At 42.8% G+C, this 18,422-nt stretch overlaps 1 protein-coding gene across 2 annotated transcripts in view; it reads right to left on the bottom strand.

Moving 5' to 3' along the window:
* The window catches only part of LOC121929579 (adhesion G protein-coupled receptor B1-like), a 222,386-nt gene that overhangs the window by 104,969 nt on the left and 98,995 nt on the right, over nucleotides 1-18,422 (bottom strand). For both annotated transcript variants that reach the window (XM_042465272.1, XM_042465273.1), the window contains exon 10: nucleotides 9,098-9,201. In XM_042465272.1, the coding sequence (XP_042321206.1) occupies nucleotides 9,098-9,201 (104 nt within the window). The remainder of the gene's footprint in view (nucleotides 1-9,097; nucleotides 9,202-18,422) is intronic.

Here is an 18,422-nt window from a genome sequence, read left to right as displayed (position 1 = left end):
ACACACACACAAACTGTGGAGCAGCTGAAAGTGTAATGCTGCATGTATATGCTTGCACACACATCTTTGTGTGTGTGTGTGTGTATATATATATATATATATACACACATACATATACATATACACAAACGCATGTACACACACACACACACACACAAATTATGGAGCAGCTGAAAGTGTAATGCTGCATGTATATGCTTGCACACACATCTTTGTGTGTGTGTGTATATATATGCACATACATATACACACACGCATACACACACACACACACACACACACACACACAAACTGTGGAGCAGCTGAAAGTGTAATGCTGCATGTATTTGCTTGCACACACATCTTTGTGTGTGTGTGTGTGTATATATATATATATATACACACACATACATATACATATACACACACGCATGTACACACACACACAAACTGTGGAGCAGCTGAAAGTGTAATGCTGCATGTATATGCTTGCACACACATCTGTGTGTGTGTGTGTGTGTGTGTGTGTGTGTGTATACATACACACACACACACACACACATATACACATTCCCCCCTCCCCGGACACAAAAGGTTTCTGCTTTATCTCGTTCAGTGGAAATAATGCTCCCAGCCCCAGCGGTTGTGCTAAAAGGGGAAAGGGCCACCGGAAGGAGAAGGGGGAAATTCCAGCGCAGCATCATGGGAGATTTGTAACCGATGGTCTTCAGGAGAACCAGTGGATTGGATGTACCCACCAGCCAAAGCAGCAGAGGATCCAGCCGATCCCCTAATTTTGTGGACTCGGAAAATGGAGGAGCCGGCTGCCTTCAGTTCGGAACCCAGCCGTAAATACGCATTGGCCAAAGCATATTCATGTTATATCGCAATGGTCAATGCGTATTCAGAGCTCACAGGTGTGGAACTCCAATGCTATATAATGCGAATATGCATTGGCCAATGCGAACTGACGCTCAAAAAGCCCCTGTGTGGTAAGGTCCTGAGAATTTATATGAAGCCACTGGGAGAAATCATCCGGAGACATGGGGCAGGGTGTTATCAGTATGCTGATGATACCCAAATATACTTCTCCATGTCTCGGTCATCAGCAACGACGACAGATGGCATTTCTCCCCTCAATCAATGTCTTGCAGCAGTAATGGACTGGATGAGGGAACACAAGCTCAAGCTGAATCCAGATAAAATGGAGGTACTTACAGCAGGGCCTTCCAAACCAGGTATTGGGTTGCAACCTCCAGTTCTAGAGGGGTGCACACTCCCCTTGAAGGACTGTGTTCGCAGTCTGAAGGTGCTTCTTGATCCCTCACTTCATATGAGAAATCAAGTGAATGTGACGGTCAAGAGCGCCTGTTATCAGTTTGGGCTGATATTCCGGCTGCGCCCTTTCCTAGAACTGGATGACCTCAAAACTGTAGTACACGCACTGGTAACCTCAAGACTTGATTTTTGCAATGCTCTCTACATGGGGCTACCCTTGTGCCTAGTCCAGAAACTTCAACTGGTACAGAATATGGCAGCCAGGTTGATTAGAGGAACAACTAGGAGAAACCATATTACACCAATACTGAAGTCACTCCATTGGCTGCCTATTAGTTTCCAGGCACAGTACAAAGTGTTGGTTATCACCTTTAAAGCCCTACATGGCTTGGGCCCAACCTATTTAAGGAATTGCCTGCTTCTATATAATCCGCTCCGTACACTCAGATCCTCTGGGAGGAATTTATTGCAACCTGTAAGGACTAAACTGAAGCGACCTTCCAGAGGACCTTCTCCGCTGTTGCTCGCACCCTATGGAATGGCCTGCCGGATGAGATACACCAAATATCCAAATTAGATAGCTTTAAAAAAGCAGTCAAGATGGATCTCTTCTGGCAGGCCTTCCCGGAATAGCCCCCAGCTACATATAGATTCCCCATACTTGGAGTATTCTGTATTTGTACAATCCCGGCCATGATGAGTTTGCCCACTGCTTTTGCGCTATGATATCGTGTGATTTTAATATAAATGTGTAGATTTTAATGTTTGAATTTTAATCTTAGAATGGTTTAATTCCTTTTTAAGGGGGGGTTGTATATATTTGTATTATTGTTATCTCTGTACATCTGTATTATTTTAATTGTTGGAAGCCACTTTGGTTTTTTCTGACAAATAAGTGGGAAATAAATAAAAGTTTTATTATTTATTTATTTATTTATTTATTTATTTACTTTGGGGGGGGGGACTGGGATGTGACCTCCCTAGGTTGTGGAGGAGGAATGGTACACCATTCAAGTGCTACCTTGTGGTGCTTTCCTGTGATGCATTGTAGATACTATGACCACAAACAGGTGGAAAGGAGGAGACTTTGTTTTGTACCATGAGCCAGTGCTTTATAATATTTTGACTAAGGCCTGATACAGAAGGGCAGAAAGGAGCACTGAGATGTCGCCCCTTTCTGCCTCACACAGAGGCCACAGAAACCAAATGCCATGGCCTCTAGGAGGCTTAAAAAGAACCCACTCTTTTTAAGGTGTGTGCGCAGTGCCATTGGCTCCCTCGTGTGCACTGATGATCTCCATGTGACATGGTGCCATTTGGATGCTTTGCTGTGTAGATGGGGGTGCACCATTATGGTGCAGTGGGGCTAGGGAGTGTGCGGTCGCTCCATGCTCCTGAGCCCTAATTTCAACCCCAGGACGGCGCTTGTTGCCCACTGCATTGGGCCTTAATTTTTAAAAGAGCAACCTAAATGTTCATTATTCCAGTTACATTATAAGAGCAGAAAAGTAGTTTAAAAGAAAAGCCCTACTACTATAATTGTGGAGGGGGACTGGGAAAACTCTCTTGAATTCTCTTGAGGCACAATGCCAGCATGACTCTTGTTTACACTGGTGGTTGTGTTCATTAGACACTTTCATAAGGAGGTATCCTATACCTCCTTATGCAAAGGATTCCACATTGGCCCACAATGCAATGAAGAGTAGGCACAGATCTGCCACCTCCATAACTAGAATGACCATCACAATGTCTGTGGAATAGTCCTTGGACAGCTGAGAAAGTGACAACCACAATTCCAACATGCACACTGCTGCCACCATTGCTTCTCTCCACAAAACTACATCACTGGACCTTCTTCTCCCAGTGTTGAACAGGTTCTGGTCCCAAAAGTGTAATGATGAACTTTCCTGGTCTAAATGTAACTTTCCATGCCCTGATTACAATATACAGTTAATGGGCTGGGAATGTCTTAATCACTTCTTTTTCAGGTCTATTCCAGAGCTTGGGAAAGTCAAGGAATTCTAGGAGTTGTGATCCAGAAAAGGAACTTTCTCGAGCTCTGGGCATGCTCACTGAGAGCATCAGTCTCCTGCGGAAATATCGCTCACAGAGAGACAGAGAGGAGGAGCTTCCACTTGACTCCTGGCCTTTTTGGCTGCCATGCAAACCAATTGTCACTACTGGAAGCATGCCTGAGTACTCTTGCATCTGGAAGGGAGAGATCAATCAGAAGAAATGGGGTCATCGGGTCAAGCTGCCTGCTGGCCTCCAGCCTAGAGGAGGTTGTGAAGTGGCAAAGGCGACAAAACCTCAGATTATTAAACATGAGACTGGAGCTCAGTGGGCCAGCAGCCAATAGCCGCTGTGATCTGAGGCAGTGACAGATGTGAGCAGCTCTTGTTGTTCCTTTTTCTCCTTCCTAAGAACAAACCATGCTGATGTTATTGCTCTGAATTTTAGATTGTTGTGGAACATCCCATGGACTCTGTTTTGCATCCGCTTGTTTCACAGCAGCTGCAGTGCTTTGTGCCTTCAAGTCATTTCCAAGTTAAGGTGACCCTAAGGTGAACCTATTATGGGTTTTTCAGACAGGATTTGTTCAGAGGAGATTTGCAGTGGCAATGGCCTTCTTCTGAGGCTGAAAGAATATGACTTGACCAAAATTACCCAGTGGGTTTCCACAGATGAGAGAAAATCTGAACCCTGGTGTCCAGATCTGCAGTCTAAGGAAACAGCAATTGTCTTCCACAAAATGGCCGGCAGAGGCCAAGTTTTTACATCTCCCATTTAGCTTAAAATCATGTTGCATGAGGGCATGGCAGCCACTAGGAGGGATCTTGGTAGCACTGCAGATAATTCCTTCCTTCATTATGCTTCAAAGTCCTCCTTTGTGTGGGAAACAATTACAGCTCAACCACTAAAACTGTTTGCACTTCTCTGACAGAAATGGAAAACAGGGATATAGCTACAGAGCATGGGGCAAGTTAAAAAAATCACCTAATGTTTTCCTTCATTCCTCAAATTTCTAGAATTGCACAGAGTGAGACACTGAAAACCATACATACCCAGAACTCTTCTGTTTGCTATTTTCTTGCACACTCCATCTGCCCAAACTGAAGTTTTAAGTTGCTCAATATTAGAAATTTGGGAACTGAAAGCTGAAAAGCTTGAGGAAGGGGAGAATTCTTTATTGGGAATGACAATACCCTCATTTTGCTACCACTCTTAGCTACAGCTTTGATGGAAAAGAGTGCAGATATACTTATGCTAGAGAAGAAAGAGTGTCTTGACAAACTGAGGGACCCAAAGAAGTAAATGGTCAGCTACTGTGAGATTTTTCACATTTGGGGACCCTTTCCATGAAAAATTTACTTGCTCAAACAAACAAAGCTTTGCTAGGGTCCTACATCATGGCTGCGTAACATCATTAATTGAATACAGTGTTACAAATTGATTGTGTTACACAACCCCTAAAATGAAATGTAATGTGGTGCAGCAGAATGCATAGCTGGATGTACAATGGAATGTACAACAGAATGCAAAGATTCAAAATAGAGGGGTGTAACCTACTTCAGAGCAATAGATCAAACAGGAAAGAAGGAGAGGTAGCATTATATATCAGTGATGTTTATATCTATGAAGAGATCCATGACTTAAATTCTGGAAGCCAGATTGAGAGCATCTGGGTAAAAATTAAAGGAGATGGAAGCAACAGTGATGTCATTGTGGGATCTCCTACAAACCCCCAAGACTGAGGATTTGGATTATGCTTTCCTGGAATAGATTACAAAACATTTAGAAAGGAGAGATGCAGAAGTAATGGGAGATTTCAACTATCCTGATGTTTGTTGGAAGTCATACTCTGCCAGTAATATAAAGTCTATCCTGCAGTACGTTGCTATTCAGGAATCAGGAAATAGTCTAATTTAGGTTGATCAATAGAGGTTTGTTTTAATCTGCCTGGATTGGTGTTAAATAACATCAATTTCTCTACTCAAATTAACAGCTTTTCAATTTTATTTTATTTGAAGAAACTGAGCAGGGGGATATTTGGGCATGTGTTCTGTGTACCGCCTGAATATCATCAAACATCTCCCCGAATTAAGCTATAATATAGCAAATACAGATGCTCTGGGTTATTTTTTTGAAGAAGAGGGCTCACTGTGCTCATTCAGTCATGCTCAGAGTTACACACTGGAAGGCATAGGACAAGAGAAAATGATACATCTACTAAATGAGAAAACTACATGCTTTGAGAAGGTCACCTTTTCTTCCTTCCTCTGTATGAGGTCAGGGGTGGATAGTTCAGTAGCACACCATATGATGCCACTAGGTCAATGACAGCACAACAGGAAAAAAATAGGGATGCCACAGTAATCTGTCAGATAGTATTTCTGATGCAAGTATTGTAGTTCCACTGCTCTGAGCAAAATGCTGGTGGCGACCCCTAAAGTCCTATACAATTTGGGTCCAGGCTATTTGAAGGATTACATCTTTTATGAGCTCAGTAGAACTATGCAATCTTCTGAAGAGGCCCTTCTCTCCATCTCACTTCCTTCTCAACCTCATTTGCTGGGGACAAGGGAAAGGGCTTTCTCCCGCACTGAGATATGATGATAGAAGGGTAGGGTGGGAATATTTTATAAATAGAGAAATAAAGAGAAAAATGCCAGCCATAGCCTCCAATGAGAAATTTAAATCTATTCCCGAACTGGAGATTTAAGACACTTTCTCAGTTCCCACCAAAGGCTCCAAACTGCCCCCGAGATTGAAGATGGGATGGAGGGAAAAACCATTGTTTTCTGAGCTTGAAACACTCCATTTCTCCTTCTCCTATTGCTCTTGTTCTCTGGCTGAACAAAGCACCGGGAAAGCTTGCAGATTAGCAGGCTCAGCGACTCTATTCATTGGAAGGGGTTCATTTACAAGCAAAGACCAAACACACTAATAATAATAATAATAATAATAATAATAATAATAATAATAATAATTTTATTTATACCCCGCCTTTCCATAGGTATGATCAAGGCGGCTTACAGAGGATTAAAACACTAGCTACAGCTCCCCTTGTATGTACAGATAACTAAATCACAGAGTCTGGATAAAGCTGAAGCATATTAAGGAGCCTGGTTCTCCTTCATGTCAGATTATGAATGAATCACCTTAGTACAGGCTTTCCTGGAGCAGGGCATGGCATTGAGTGCTTGAAGAGGGCAGTTTTTCCTGAGCAGAAACCTCTGCACAATCAACCCTCCACATTTGTGCCTTTGACTTTTGTGAATTTAATTATTCATGGTTTTGATTAATATATCCTATCTAGGGATCTCTAGATCTTTCAACATGACTATAAGTTCACCTTCTGCTAGATGTTGACCATAGAGTTCTGCTGGAGGGCCTAGAGATTATACTTCAGTCATTATACAGTCCTTTGTAAGTCATCCAGCACAATTATTTGGCCAGTCTCTGCCAGAGGTTGACCAGAGAGTTGTGTTGGAGGACCCAGAATTTCATAGAGAGGTTTTTCTCTCAAATAAAAAATAGTGTTTTTCAATTTGTGGTTTTTCCACTTTCACAGAGGTTCTGCACTCCTAACCCCAGTGAATGTGGAAAAGTCACTGTATTTGCCTTGAGGTTCTTTGAAGGGAATGCAACCTCCAACTCCTCCAATTTAGCAGTCTTCCATCATCCCACTTTTTCAGCAACTTCTGAAATGTCCTAGTTTCTTTCCTCCTCCCACTTACCCCCTTTGTCCTCAGCTTACTTCAACTCAGCTAAAAACTGAGTTCAAACTCCAAAAGTAGTTTCCACTCAGTTAACTGAGCAGGAGGGAGAGGTGAGGAGGAGGTGAAGTCTTACCCTTCCCAGTAGACCCAAGAACAGGCAAACTGCTGCAGCTTCTCCTAGCTTGCATGTTCCACCTCACTGACAGCTTTTGCCATCTTGACTGCACTCTGACATTGCTTGGCCACATGTGTCCTGATTTCATCTGTGAAATGTTGGAAGGCATGTAACCTTCAGATAGTATCCATTTTCTTCTAGCCACACAGCCATGTTACCTAGTCGCAAATTCTCCCTTCCTAATTCATGTTGATTTCCCATTGCACAGAGAGTGATATCCTGGACCTAAACTGGCCTGGAGAGAAGTGATAAAATTGTCCCAGCCACCACAGTATAGGGTTAAAATTGGAGACAGCTTGTTCACCATTAATGGTTGAATAGAAGAGAGAATTAGAACAAGTGTTGCTTGCCACGCAACCAGGTAACAAGCAAGACCTTCTGAAATTCCTACTTTGACATAACCCTTAAGGGTACAGGTGTACTCTTCAGTTTTCACTTTGGCAGCCCCATCCAAGGGACATATTGGCACCACCACCCCTCCACTTCAAAAATGGAGTGGTGCTAGAGAGACTTTAGGGCTGAATATAGGTCCTGAGCCATACTTTCCCCAACTTATACTGCAAGTTTGAGTTTTAAAAATGAATTTGGGGTTTAACTGGTCAGGAATTTCAAAACAAGAAAAAAATGCAAGAAGAGTAACAATGTTTCTCAACATGATTTCTCATGTACCAGTATTTTGTCATTGTGAAGGCCAGATCTCATGCTTTCCACTGACCTTCTTATAAGACACATTCTTGCTGTTGTGTGCCTTCAAGTCATTTTCACCTTATGACAACCCAAAAGTGAATCTATCAAAGGGTTTTCTTGGCAAGATCTGTTTAAGGGACGGTTTTCCTTGTCTTCCTCTTAGGATGAGAGAGCAGGACTTACCCAGGTTCACACAGTGGGATTCCATTGCTGAGCAAAGATTTCAACAAGGGAGAACTGGTTTTACAGAATCAACCGGGGGGGGGGGGGGGTGATAAGGAAAATGACGGGGACAGTATAATTAAGATAACACCCTGGAGGAAAATCACTGCCAGGAGTGGACCATACACAAGGAATTGGGAACCACTCCACCTATGCAATTGCTTCTTGGAGATAGTGGAGATGAAGATGTTCAAACCGAAGGCCAGCAACAAGAGACACTGCAAGCTGGTAGTGTGGCAGAGGGAGGGGGAGTAGGATTCTGGTGAGTATGTATGGCACCCATTGGGTGATGGATAGGTGTCTGGAGTTTCTCCATGTGTCATGTGATCCAGGGTGGAGAAGGTGGCTGTCCTTGGCACTAGACTGAGGTTTAGACCTCACTAAAGATCATGAAACTTGGGGATTGGATCCTCAAGTTGGTATTCCAGTGAATGGACAGCTGAGGAGTAACACAACTTTTGGGTTCTCCCTGGGGCTCAGGAAGCTAGGGAAGAGGTCTAGGAGAGACTACTTGTCCCAGCTGCTTCCACACAAGGTTTTTCCACCTCTTTGCACATCTCTAGGAAAAACCTAAGAGGGATAGTTTAAATAAAAAGCCAGCATGGGGTAGTGGTCTGAGCATTGGACTATGACTCTGGAAATCAATTCCCTGCTCAGCCATGGAAACTCATTGTGTGACCCTGTGCTAGAAGACTCCATGATAGGTTCATTTATGGTCACTGCCATAAGTTAGAAAAGACTCGTAGGCACACAGTAGCAAAGCTTAAATAAAGTGGCCAATATTTCAATCCAAGCTTTTACTTGTGGTCTCATTATTTCATAGGTTGTTCAGCAAAACAACCACATTCAAACTTTGCTGAGAATAAGCCTCCGATTGTGAATAGGCTTGGAAAGCTACATGGTGCAACAATACTTTCTTTGGCAGCAGGACAAAATTTGCTAAATTTCTTTCTTGCTTCCTTCAAGAAGAAAATTGCTGAAAATGAGTTGTGTACCCCGAGAAAATGAAACAGAGAAAGCATAAAACATTTACCTCCAGACTGAAATGTAAATGATTATCAAGAGCAAAAGAGTCAAGGAAGATACTCCACAGCCAACAATTAAAGTAACCGAAGGAACGAGCACTTTTTCTGGATTCTGAAAGAGAGAAAGAAGAAACACTGGGGTAGTTTTGATTTGTTTTGTATTCAACAAAACAGAAAACAAAAAACAGCCAACCTACATTCCATAACAAGATTTTTCCTAGGGGTGTTGTAGTAATCGCTCAGTTAGTTTGATTTTTGACCAATAGACTGTAGTTCTGCTGCTTCAGACAATTATCCTCAATGCACCTAATGGCCAATTCAGATTTATTTTCCATTTAAGAGGAGGAATGTTGTTTGAGGAGGAAAAGGTTTTCAGTGGCCAGAGGCATAGCTATGGGTGTACAAAACGAGGGCATCCCCCGTCACAAGACTTCTGTGCCTAAAAAGGAAATTTTCCTTCAGTCCCCAAAGTTCTAACATTGCAGACAGAGAGACAGAAGAGATTATCCGATGAGCCCCCATTCTCACCACAGTCATGAAAAGAATCGCATATAGACCAGTTTGGGAGCAACCCTATTGCACATGTTTGTAATCACTGTAGCAGGGATTGGTGGCCCGAGTCTCTAATTCCCAGCCTCCTTGCCCTTCCTCTTTGACCTATTACTTGACCAGAAAGCCTTTTGCATTTTATATTTTATATATTTTTTCTTTTTAAAAAACAGTTTAGGCATTATGGCAGTGTGATCTAGGTAGTGGTGGAAAGAACATAAAGAAAGTAATACTACAATGGTGATATTGGCAGCAATTGATGGGGAAATCCCGTCAATGAAAATGAAGGACTGACCAGCCACAGCTCTGTCACAGCATCAACTGATAAGATTCAGCTATAGACATGTATATTGAACTTTGATTCCAGTTCTTAGGGGTTAAACAGACCGTCATAAAATTCTGGCATTGGGGTGGAGTGGGGGCGTGGTAATGGCATGCCACATGCCCCAATGCTGGTGTCACACCAACAGCCCAATTGCATGGCAGGCAGCATCACACCACTTCTTTGGCGCAGTGTTTAGACGCACTGAGCCAAAGAAATGTGGAAAAGCCACTGCAGCAGTGGCAAGGGTGCCCTTTTGCCAGCATTTTTCTGGTTCTGTTTGGTGCAGCAAAGCACCAGATTGGGCCCATGGTGTGCAGTTTCTGCAGGCCTGATCTGGCAGTGAAAGGGCCAGCGTTAAGCCACTGCTTTGGGGCTGTGTGTTTTGCCCCTTACACTCATTTGATAATCTCCAATGAAAAAAAGTTCATACCCAGAACTCTTCCATTTGTTGTCTTCACTTATCCTTGGTTACTTTGCTCTCTTTTCTTTGGATGCCTAAACTATTTCTAAGTGCTCCACTAATGTTTGCAGCTACTATAGTACTAGAAATTTGGGAAGTGATGGAAAATGTCATTAGCCTCATTTCCCCGCATTTCCCACCCCCCTTAGTGGTGGCTGTGTGCACAGTGCATAGAAAAAGCTGCATTTTCATACAGGGCTAGCAAAATGGTGGGTCTCCAGATGTTGATGAACTAGATCACATCCACACTGATGGGAAAACCCAGCTTACTGTTCGGGTTTCCAGATCTGTGGGGATCTGAAAAACTGGCACCCACAATGAGCCAATACTGGTAGCAGTGTCTACATACTCCTCCTCCTGTTCTGGCTCTGGTCCTGTTAAAAATGCATTATGCACCAGAGGAACTATGCAAACAAAGTGTCAGTGCTATGGAGTTGGAATTTTTAGGTATATAATTTTTAGGTATATCCTATTACAGGTTCAAGTGAGCAAAAAAATGTATTTTGCACATTGTATATTAATTGGGCACCACCAGCACTATTTGTATATTGCCCTTTGCAGAGGATTGTCATAGAATTTACATCTTTTACATCTTTTCTACATGCCTTATTGCATCTCTGTTAACAATATGTCTCTTTACAATTGTAATTTACATTGACCATCACAATATTTGCTATATAATTCTGAGTCTCAGATGATTGCTATATCAGAACTGTTATTGTTTACCCATTTTGGCCCCAGCCATCATCTAAAAAGGTTAGTGCAGGAAGTGGGTGGGAATGTTTCTTTTCTTGTGTACAGACACAGCTCCAGTACTCCCATAATCCCTCACCATTCCTCAGACTGGCTGGGGTTATGAGGAACTGGAGTGCTATAGCATCTGGAAGGCTCATATTTACACCCCCATTGTACCAGTATGAGAGAGAAAGGGAGAGGCAGAAAAAAGAAACATTGTTCTTCTTGTACACCATTTACAAATTTGCAAAATTTAGTCAAATCCTCTTGTAGAAATCTTGCAACTAAAAAGCCCCCAATTGTTATACCTTTCTCCTGTAAGGACAATCTCCTAGTTTCTCCATTGCTCCCCCTCCTCTTCTTTTTGATCCTTTGGCTTTTGCTCCTTTACAGCTGCCTTTTCTTTACTACTTTAGCCAGCAGAAATCATGCATGTAGATCACCTCTGTGGCCAAGATCAGGGACGCTGACCTAGAGGCCTTTCATATTACTTTGTAGTTTGTAGTTTGGTGATGCACTAGAGCTCTCTACATAAGAAATCTAAAGACTTCTCTAAATCATGCACCCCAGGATTCCAGAGCATGTTGCTATGGCAGTTAAAGTGGTATCATAGCACCTTAATAGTGTAATATGAAAAGACCTATGGATGTTCAGAGCCTCAGAATACACTAGATGTTCTCCCAGGCATCCCAGATTTTTTGTATTACTTTAAATGTTGACCACAGGTTGTGAAAGCTAAACCCTTGTGAGCCTTGCTAAGAATTAAGCCTCCTTTCTGTTAATCTTTGCAGCATGGTAAAAACAAAACAAAAATAAAGCTGGAAGTACACAAAAGGTCACATTATTTGGTCGCTGGGTGCTTTCATTTCCAGAACTGATCAAACTAACTGGAAACATCAAAAATGTGCATGATTCTCCTAGCTGTTTTCCCAAACCAGCAACAAGGAACTATAATAATACAACAATGGCCAGAAAAACTTAAGAAAGGAAAGGAAAGCTCTGCGTCCCTGACCAGCTTAAAGAACCAGCTTAAACAAGGCTTATGATGTGAGACTTAAGGAGCTCAGTGCTCATCGGCTTAGTCGGTTGAGAGGTGACGTGATTGCTGCCTGTAGACCCCCAAGATGAGTTAAGACCTTTAGATAGTAGTGGAAAAGCCCACCTTTCTTCCCAAACCACAGAGGTGAAACCATTTCCAGAGGGATGTATAGAGCCAAGTCTCAAGGCTGTATAGCATAAAGCTCCACATATGGAGTTATGGGGTGATTATGATACACAACCCTTGTGTTGAATGGCAGTGTTGCACAACCAAACCCACACCAGCGTCTCCAACAGAATCTGCATCCTGTGTGCACATGCTTGCACCACGGCATCAAATGAGCAACTCTGCATCCACAACTTTGAACCGAATGCAGACAAAGAGATCTTGTGACACTTTTGAGACTAAGCTGTTCTGTCCTGGCCAGTCACTGGCCTATTGGACACCTTGCATGACTGTCTGCTCAATCACACAATCAACGGACAGCCCTATGGTGTGTCAGTGCACCCAGAGACAAATCATCACAGCACAATCATGAAGCCTCCCTCCCAGAAATAATGCAGTTTGTCAGCGCTTTAACTGGGCTCAATGCTATGGAATTCTGGGATTTGTAGTTTTGTGAGACATGTAGTCTTTTTGTCAGACAGCTGTGGTGCCACAACAATCTACAAATCTCAGGATTCCATAGGATGGAACCATGGCAGTTGGGCATACACAGACAAAGAACTCTTCTCCAGTAGTAGGAATTTTCCTTTGTCTGAGATATTCACGCCAGTTGTCCAGACATTTCCTCAATCTCTTGACCATTCTTCTCTCTTGGGAAAACCATTTAGCAGTGAAGTAATCCTTAGCATAAGCAATTTGGTCTGGTCTCAAGATTGGTACAGTATTACCATTAGCAAGGCCTCTACTTTTCACCTCCCCCCCCACCTTTGCATTGTTAGTTCTTGTGTGTGTGTGTGTGTGTGTTGATTTCTTTGCTAAAAAAACCTGCAAAAACTATTTGGAATTGCCTTTGGAGTTCTGTGTCATTTGGGACCAATATACACAGGGTTGATCCTAGGCTGAATGTTGCACCAGCCAATATGTATATATAATATAATATAATATAATATAATATATGCTATTAAAATTCCCTTAAAACATATTAATTTGTGGGTGCCTTCTCGGAACCCCAACTTTAGGGTAACATGCCTGTCAACTTATACCAACCCCATAAATTTCATAGGGGTTTGCTGAATCCCCAGAGGTGGCTTTGCTGAAATATCACCTATAGCACCTGCTATTTGTTGGTGCTCTACCATCTAAATACCAACCAGGGCTAATCATGTTTAGCTTCCAATATTAGATATTTCAAATATGATATTACAAGGGCAACCTCTAAAGATGCCATTGCACACTACACAACCACAGTTGCACTGGGGGAGATTCCATTCAAATAAAAATGAAGTCTAACAAGGAACACACACACACTTCAAGACAGTGCTCCCATCCTGAGATTCCTCTCTCTTACTCTGAGAACCAGAGATGGTTCATGGCCTGAGAGTCAGGGCCAGGCTCGGAGACCTGAGAACCCCAGTCACCAGCCTGCACTACTCACTTCTCACCAAAGATCTCAGTAATACCTGCACCTTCCAAAACTCCCCTGCCCCATTTTGGGCAGTCTGCTTTTCCCCACTTTTTTTTTTTTAAAGAACAAGGAGGTGAGTTTCATCTTCTTCTACTATCCATGCATTTGAAGTTGCTCTCAGTGGGTGGTAATTGGATGTAACTGAAGAGGCATCTTCCTGTGAAAATCGTCTTTCAAAGGAAAGAAAGTGGATTTGTGCAGTGGGGAAAACAGCCGCAGCAACAACAACAACAGCAGCAAGACACTCTACTGAGATAAATGGAAGAGAAAGGCTGCCTCTTACCTAAGGACATGTTTTTTGAAGAGTTCTTGGGAAGTGTAAAGACCAAGCACTGCCACAACACATACTGGAGCTACTTGATGTGTAGCGATTTTATTTTATGTACAGTAGCCTTGTAGGAGGGGTGAACATTCTGTGTCTTTAAGGAAGCATTCAGCCCTTGGTTTAATACCAGGAAAACCTTCTGAATATCTCTTGCATCAAGGAGATGCTCATGGAGTTACATGTCAGTCTTACAGTGCTAATGTGCTGTTGAATTATGATACAAAGCATCCAGGTACAACCATTCACAACTGCTGTACACTTATGCATAAGACTTGCTATGCACAGTGCCTCAATGTGGAATACACAGCCATGCACAATAAAACCACATGTAAATATCTGCTTTTGCAATTTTAAACTGAGTTCAAAGCTGCTTTTGCAACTTTAAACCCAGTTTAAATCTGATTGTGCAATTTAAATGGATATGGAAATTCTGTGTTGGACAAAAATGTCCAGCCACTTCCACAGGGGAACTTAAGCATGCATTTAAGACACCAACAGGATTCTGGCTCTTATTGCTATGCCCCAGGAATGTCTATATGAAATGCACACCAACTAGCCCTCTAATGTCCAACCACTTTCACAGGGCAGACTAAGCATACATGAGACCAACAGAATTCTGATCCTGAGTGCTGCCCCTCAAGAGTGTCTACAAGAACTTCAACCAAAGTCCAAGTTAGTAGTCTTCCATGTATTCTTCCACAGAGTCCTAGTTGCATATCAGTCAATATTACCATTAGGAACTTTCTGTGGGTTCTTTCATACAATACAATCATAACACTATGGTTACATTTTAGGGCCCCTGACAATTTTGTATGGAATCCTGAAGACATAGATTGAGGTTCACAAAAGCTCATGATTAAATTAACTGATTAGTCCTAAAGGTCCCACTGGATTTCTTCCACCCTTTCTGATGTATGTTGACAATATAACCTCTTGCAAGTGAAGCAGGGAAGGATGTAAATACAATCTCTCCGGCTTAAAGATGACATCAGAATTGATCAGATAATAATTAAAAGGGATCAAACTGTTATCCACATATTTGTTCTGCCCCCAACAATATTCCAGGAAATAGCCTTCATGAAAAACAGGAAGTTTTAAGAGTCAGTTGGTGGTATTTGAATCTTCCATGGAGATGCTACTTGCTGTAACAGGGGACATGAGCAACTTGTCTCCTGCCATCAAGTCAGATGGAAAAATCCATTGCACCCAACCTTTCAGTTCTTTGCCAATTAGTCTTGGAGGATTAGCCTTCTCGTCTTCGGCTGATTGAGCCAAATCCATTCGATCTCTAAGTGGGTGCCTTGCATGTATCTGCCTGGCAATTCTCCCATTTGGATCCCTTCAAAGTGTAAAAGAAAATGACATGGGAAAGAATACTCTTGGGGCATGTCTACATGAGCCAAATGAAATAGTTTCCCCCTGCCCTTGCATTACCCTATCTTCACAATGCAGGGCCAAAGGTTTGATTTGACTCTAGACTATCTTCATATGGAAAGGGCAGTTCTGCAGTGAATCCAGGCCATCACTGCATTAAAAAAACAAAACCTCACAATCGTTCTGGATTTTCCAGAAAAGTCCAGAGATCTCCAGAGTGACAGCAAGCATCTGTTTACACATTGTCCTGCTGCGTCACCCACTGCTGCTCCCTCTGACATGGGTTGCTCCCTCTGAGGTCACAGGGAGGTGCCCAGCCAAGTGATCAATGCTGGGTGCCTCTTTTTCAACCTCAGAGGGAGGGACTCATGCAGGCAGCAGCAAAGGATGGTGTAGTGGGACAACCACTTGGTGTCACCGTGGAGTGCCCAGGTAGCAATCCAGGTAATAATTCAGGGGAGCTTCAGGGCCACAACACTCCAGGCACAGCCCAGAATATTCTGGCCAGTGTCACTACTCTTGGTCACCTATACTACTGCAGCCAAAGGTTATGCTGATGAAAGGAAAGTGCAGTGTATGAATCATTGGGACCTCATTTTGCAGCCCCCTAAAGACTCTGAAAGCTTCAAAAGCATTAACAAAACCCGAGGGGGACTATTTAATGTTGGGGGGAAAAAAACAGCACAAAAATCAGCATCATGATCTGGTATTGCCCCCTGCCCCATAAACTTGCAACACTCCATTGTCTACTAAAGACAACCTCCCTTAAATGTCTGCCCCCAAATGGTCCAAAATGATGTCAGGGATGATGGGAGTTGTAGCTCTTCACCTCTGGCTCTAACTCACCACCTTGTTATGCAGCGGAGCTGACCAGTTTTGGCCAGTGGTTAATGCTTTTCTCCAAAGCAGCAGAGTTTCAGAGAATAGGCTGGAGACCCTGACAAACTCTCCAAGCCTTCTCACTCTTCGTCCTCAGAAGTCTCCAAACTTCTCCAGGATCCTGCTGGCTCTTGTATCTTCACTCAAGACACCAGACAACTCAGTAGTCTTATATAAAAGATCTACTTTATTCTACTATATACAAAATACTATATGCCCTCACAATCACAATCTCTACAATATCTCCAACTATCCACAACTATCCAAACTACTCCACAAAATACATAGGCAAACATAGCAATTATTATAGCCATTGTTAAACACCACCCACTTAGTCAGTTTCCACCCAGTGGGCGTGTACACTCATTTTGATTGGTTCACATAGTTCAACCCATACTTAAGAGTTTCATCATTTCACCTTGTACACTTAATGAATCTCAGGTGTTTCCAATTGTACATTCCATAATTCTGTCCTTGGCATTCAGGACTTCTAAATTACATTAGCTTTATCACCTGTGTGGCTTCTTAATTGCTTTTGCTTAGTCACGGTGACTTTCACATACATGTTTTATTTCTACTACTGTATGTCCCATGTTGCATTTTCCTTAACAAATGAAACAGGAAGTGCCATAACTTCTGGTTCCCATTTTGGTCATCCTCTTCTAGACATGCTCCAGCTTGTCAAAAAGGAGGTTGACAAGCTGGAGAGTGTTCAGAGGAAGGCAATCAAAATCTTAAAAGGTCTGGAAACCATTTCCTATGAGGAGCAACTTAGGGAGGTGGGTATGTTTAGCCTAGAGAAGAGAAGATTAAGAGATAATATAATAGTCCTGTTTAAATATTTGAAGGGGGGTCACATTGAGGATTGAGCAAGCTTGTTTTCTGCTGGTCCAGAGACTAGAACATGTAACAATGGATGCAAGCTACAGAAAAGGGGATTCCTCCACAACATTAGGAGGAACTTCTTGTCAGTAAGAGCTGTTTGACAGAACACATTCCTGCAGAAAATGGTGGAGTCTGGAGGTTTTTAAAGAGAGGCTGGATGGCCATTTGTCAGGTGTGCTTTGAGTATGGATTCCTGCATGGCAGGAGGTTGGACTGGATGGCCCTTGAAGTCTCTTCCAGCTCTGTGATTCTGTAATCATATTGGGAACATCAGTGTGGCCAATGGAGGATATGGAAGGAAATGACCCCATTCCCTTCACATTTGTCTATTTTTGTACAAGGATCACAGAGATGGATAAGAACCCATGGGCCATCCAAACTACCCCATTCTGTCATGCTGGAAGACACCATCAAAGCACACTCAAGAGATGGCCTTCCAGCCTCTCTTTAAAAACCTCCAAAGAAGAAGACTCCATCACACTCCACATTTTCCATTGCCACATGTGGAAACGTTAAGAACCTCTTTATATAGTTTCCCCCCTTTTTATGAAGACTGTACTGGCTGCTGGTCAGTATCCATATACAACTCTATCCCTGATCCAAAGAGCCACTGACTGGACTACAGAGGTGTTCCAGAGAGTCCCCTTCTTGCTGATGTCTGGTCACTGTTGCCTTCTTGCACCCCAGTGTAGATAAGCTGGGAAATAGGAATTTGACCAAAGTCTGTATGCACAAGAAAGTCATTGCTTTGGTTTCTGTGGGGAAGTACATCAGATTCCAAGCTGCCTCTCTACCCATCTCTCTGTTACCATGCAGCTGTGCTGCTGAGATAGATGCAAAACTGCATTGGCGGACACTGCTCAGTCCTTCTTTCCCTTGCTCACTTGCTGTTTCCAGTTCCTTTGGCTCTGCACAAGGAGACTTTTAACCAACATGCTCAACTAGGGTGGAAGTAATATCTGCTATTCCCTGGGGACTCAGGCTGCCTCTGCTCTCAAATTGCCTGCCTGAGAGCAGGGAAAGATATTGTGCTTCTTTCCCCTCTTCCTTTTCATCTGTATCCCTCCCCCTCTTGATTCCCTCATGCCCTCTCTTCTTTTCTAAGCCATTGCTTCTTAACACTCTCCCTAAT

This window comes from Sceloporus undulatus, chromosome 4 (assembly GCF_019175285.1).
Source record: "Sceloporus undulatus isolate JIND9_A2432 ecotype Alabama chromosome 4, SceUnd_v1.1, whole genome shotgun sequence".
Taxonomy (NCBI): Eukaryota; Metazoa; Chordata; class Lepidosauria; order Squamata; family Phrynosomatidae; genus Sceloporus; species Sceloporus undulatus.
This window is presented reverse-complemented; position numbering and strand designations above follow the sequence as displayed.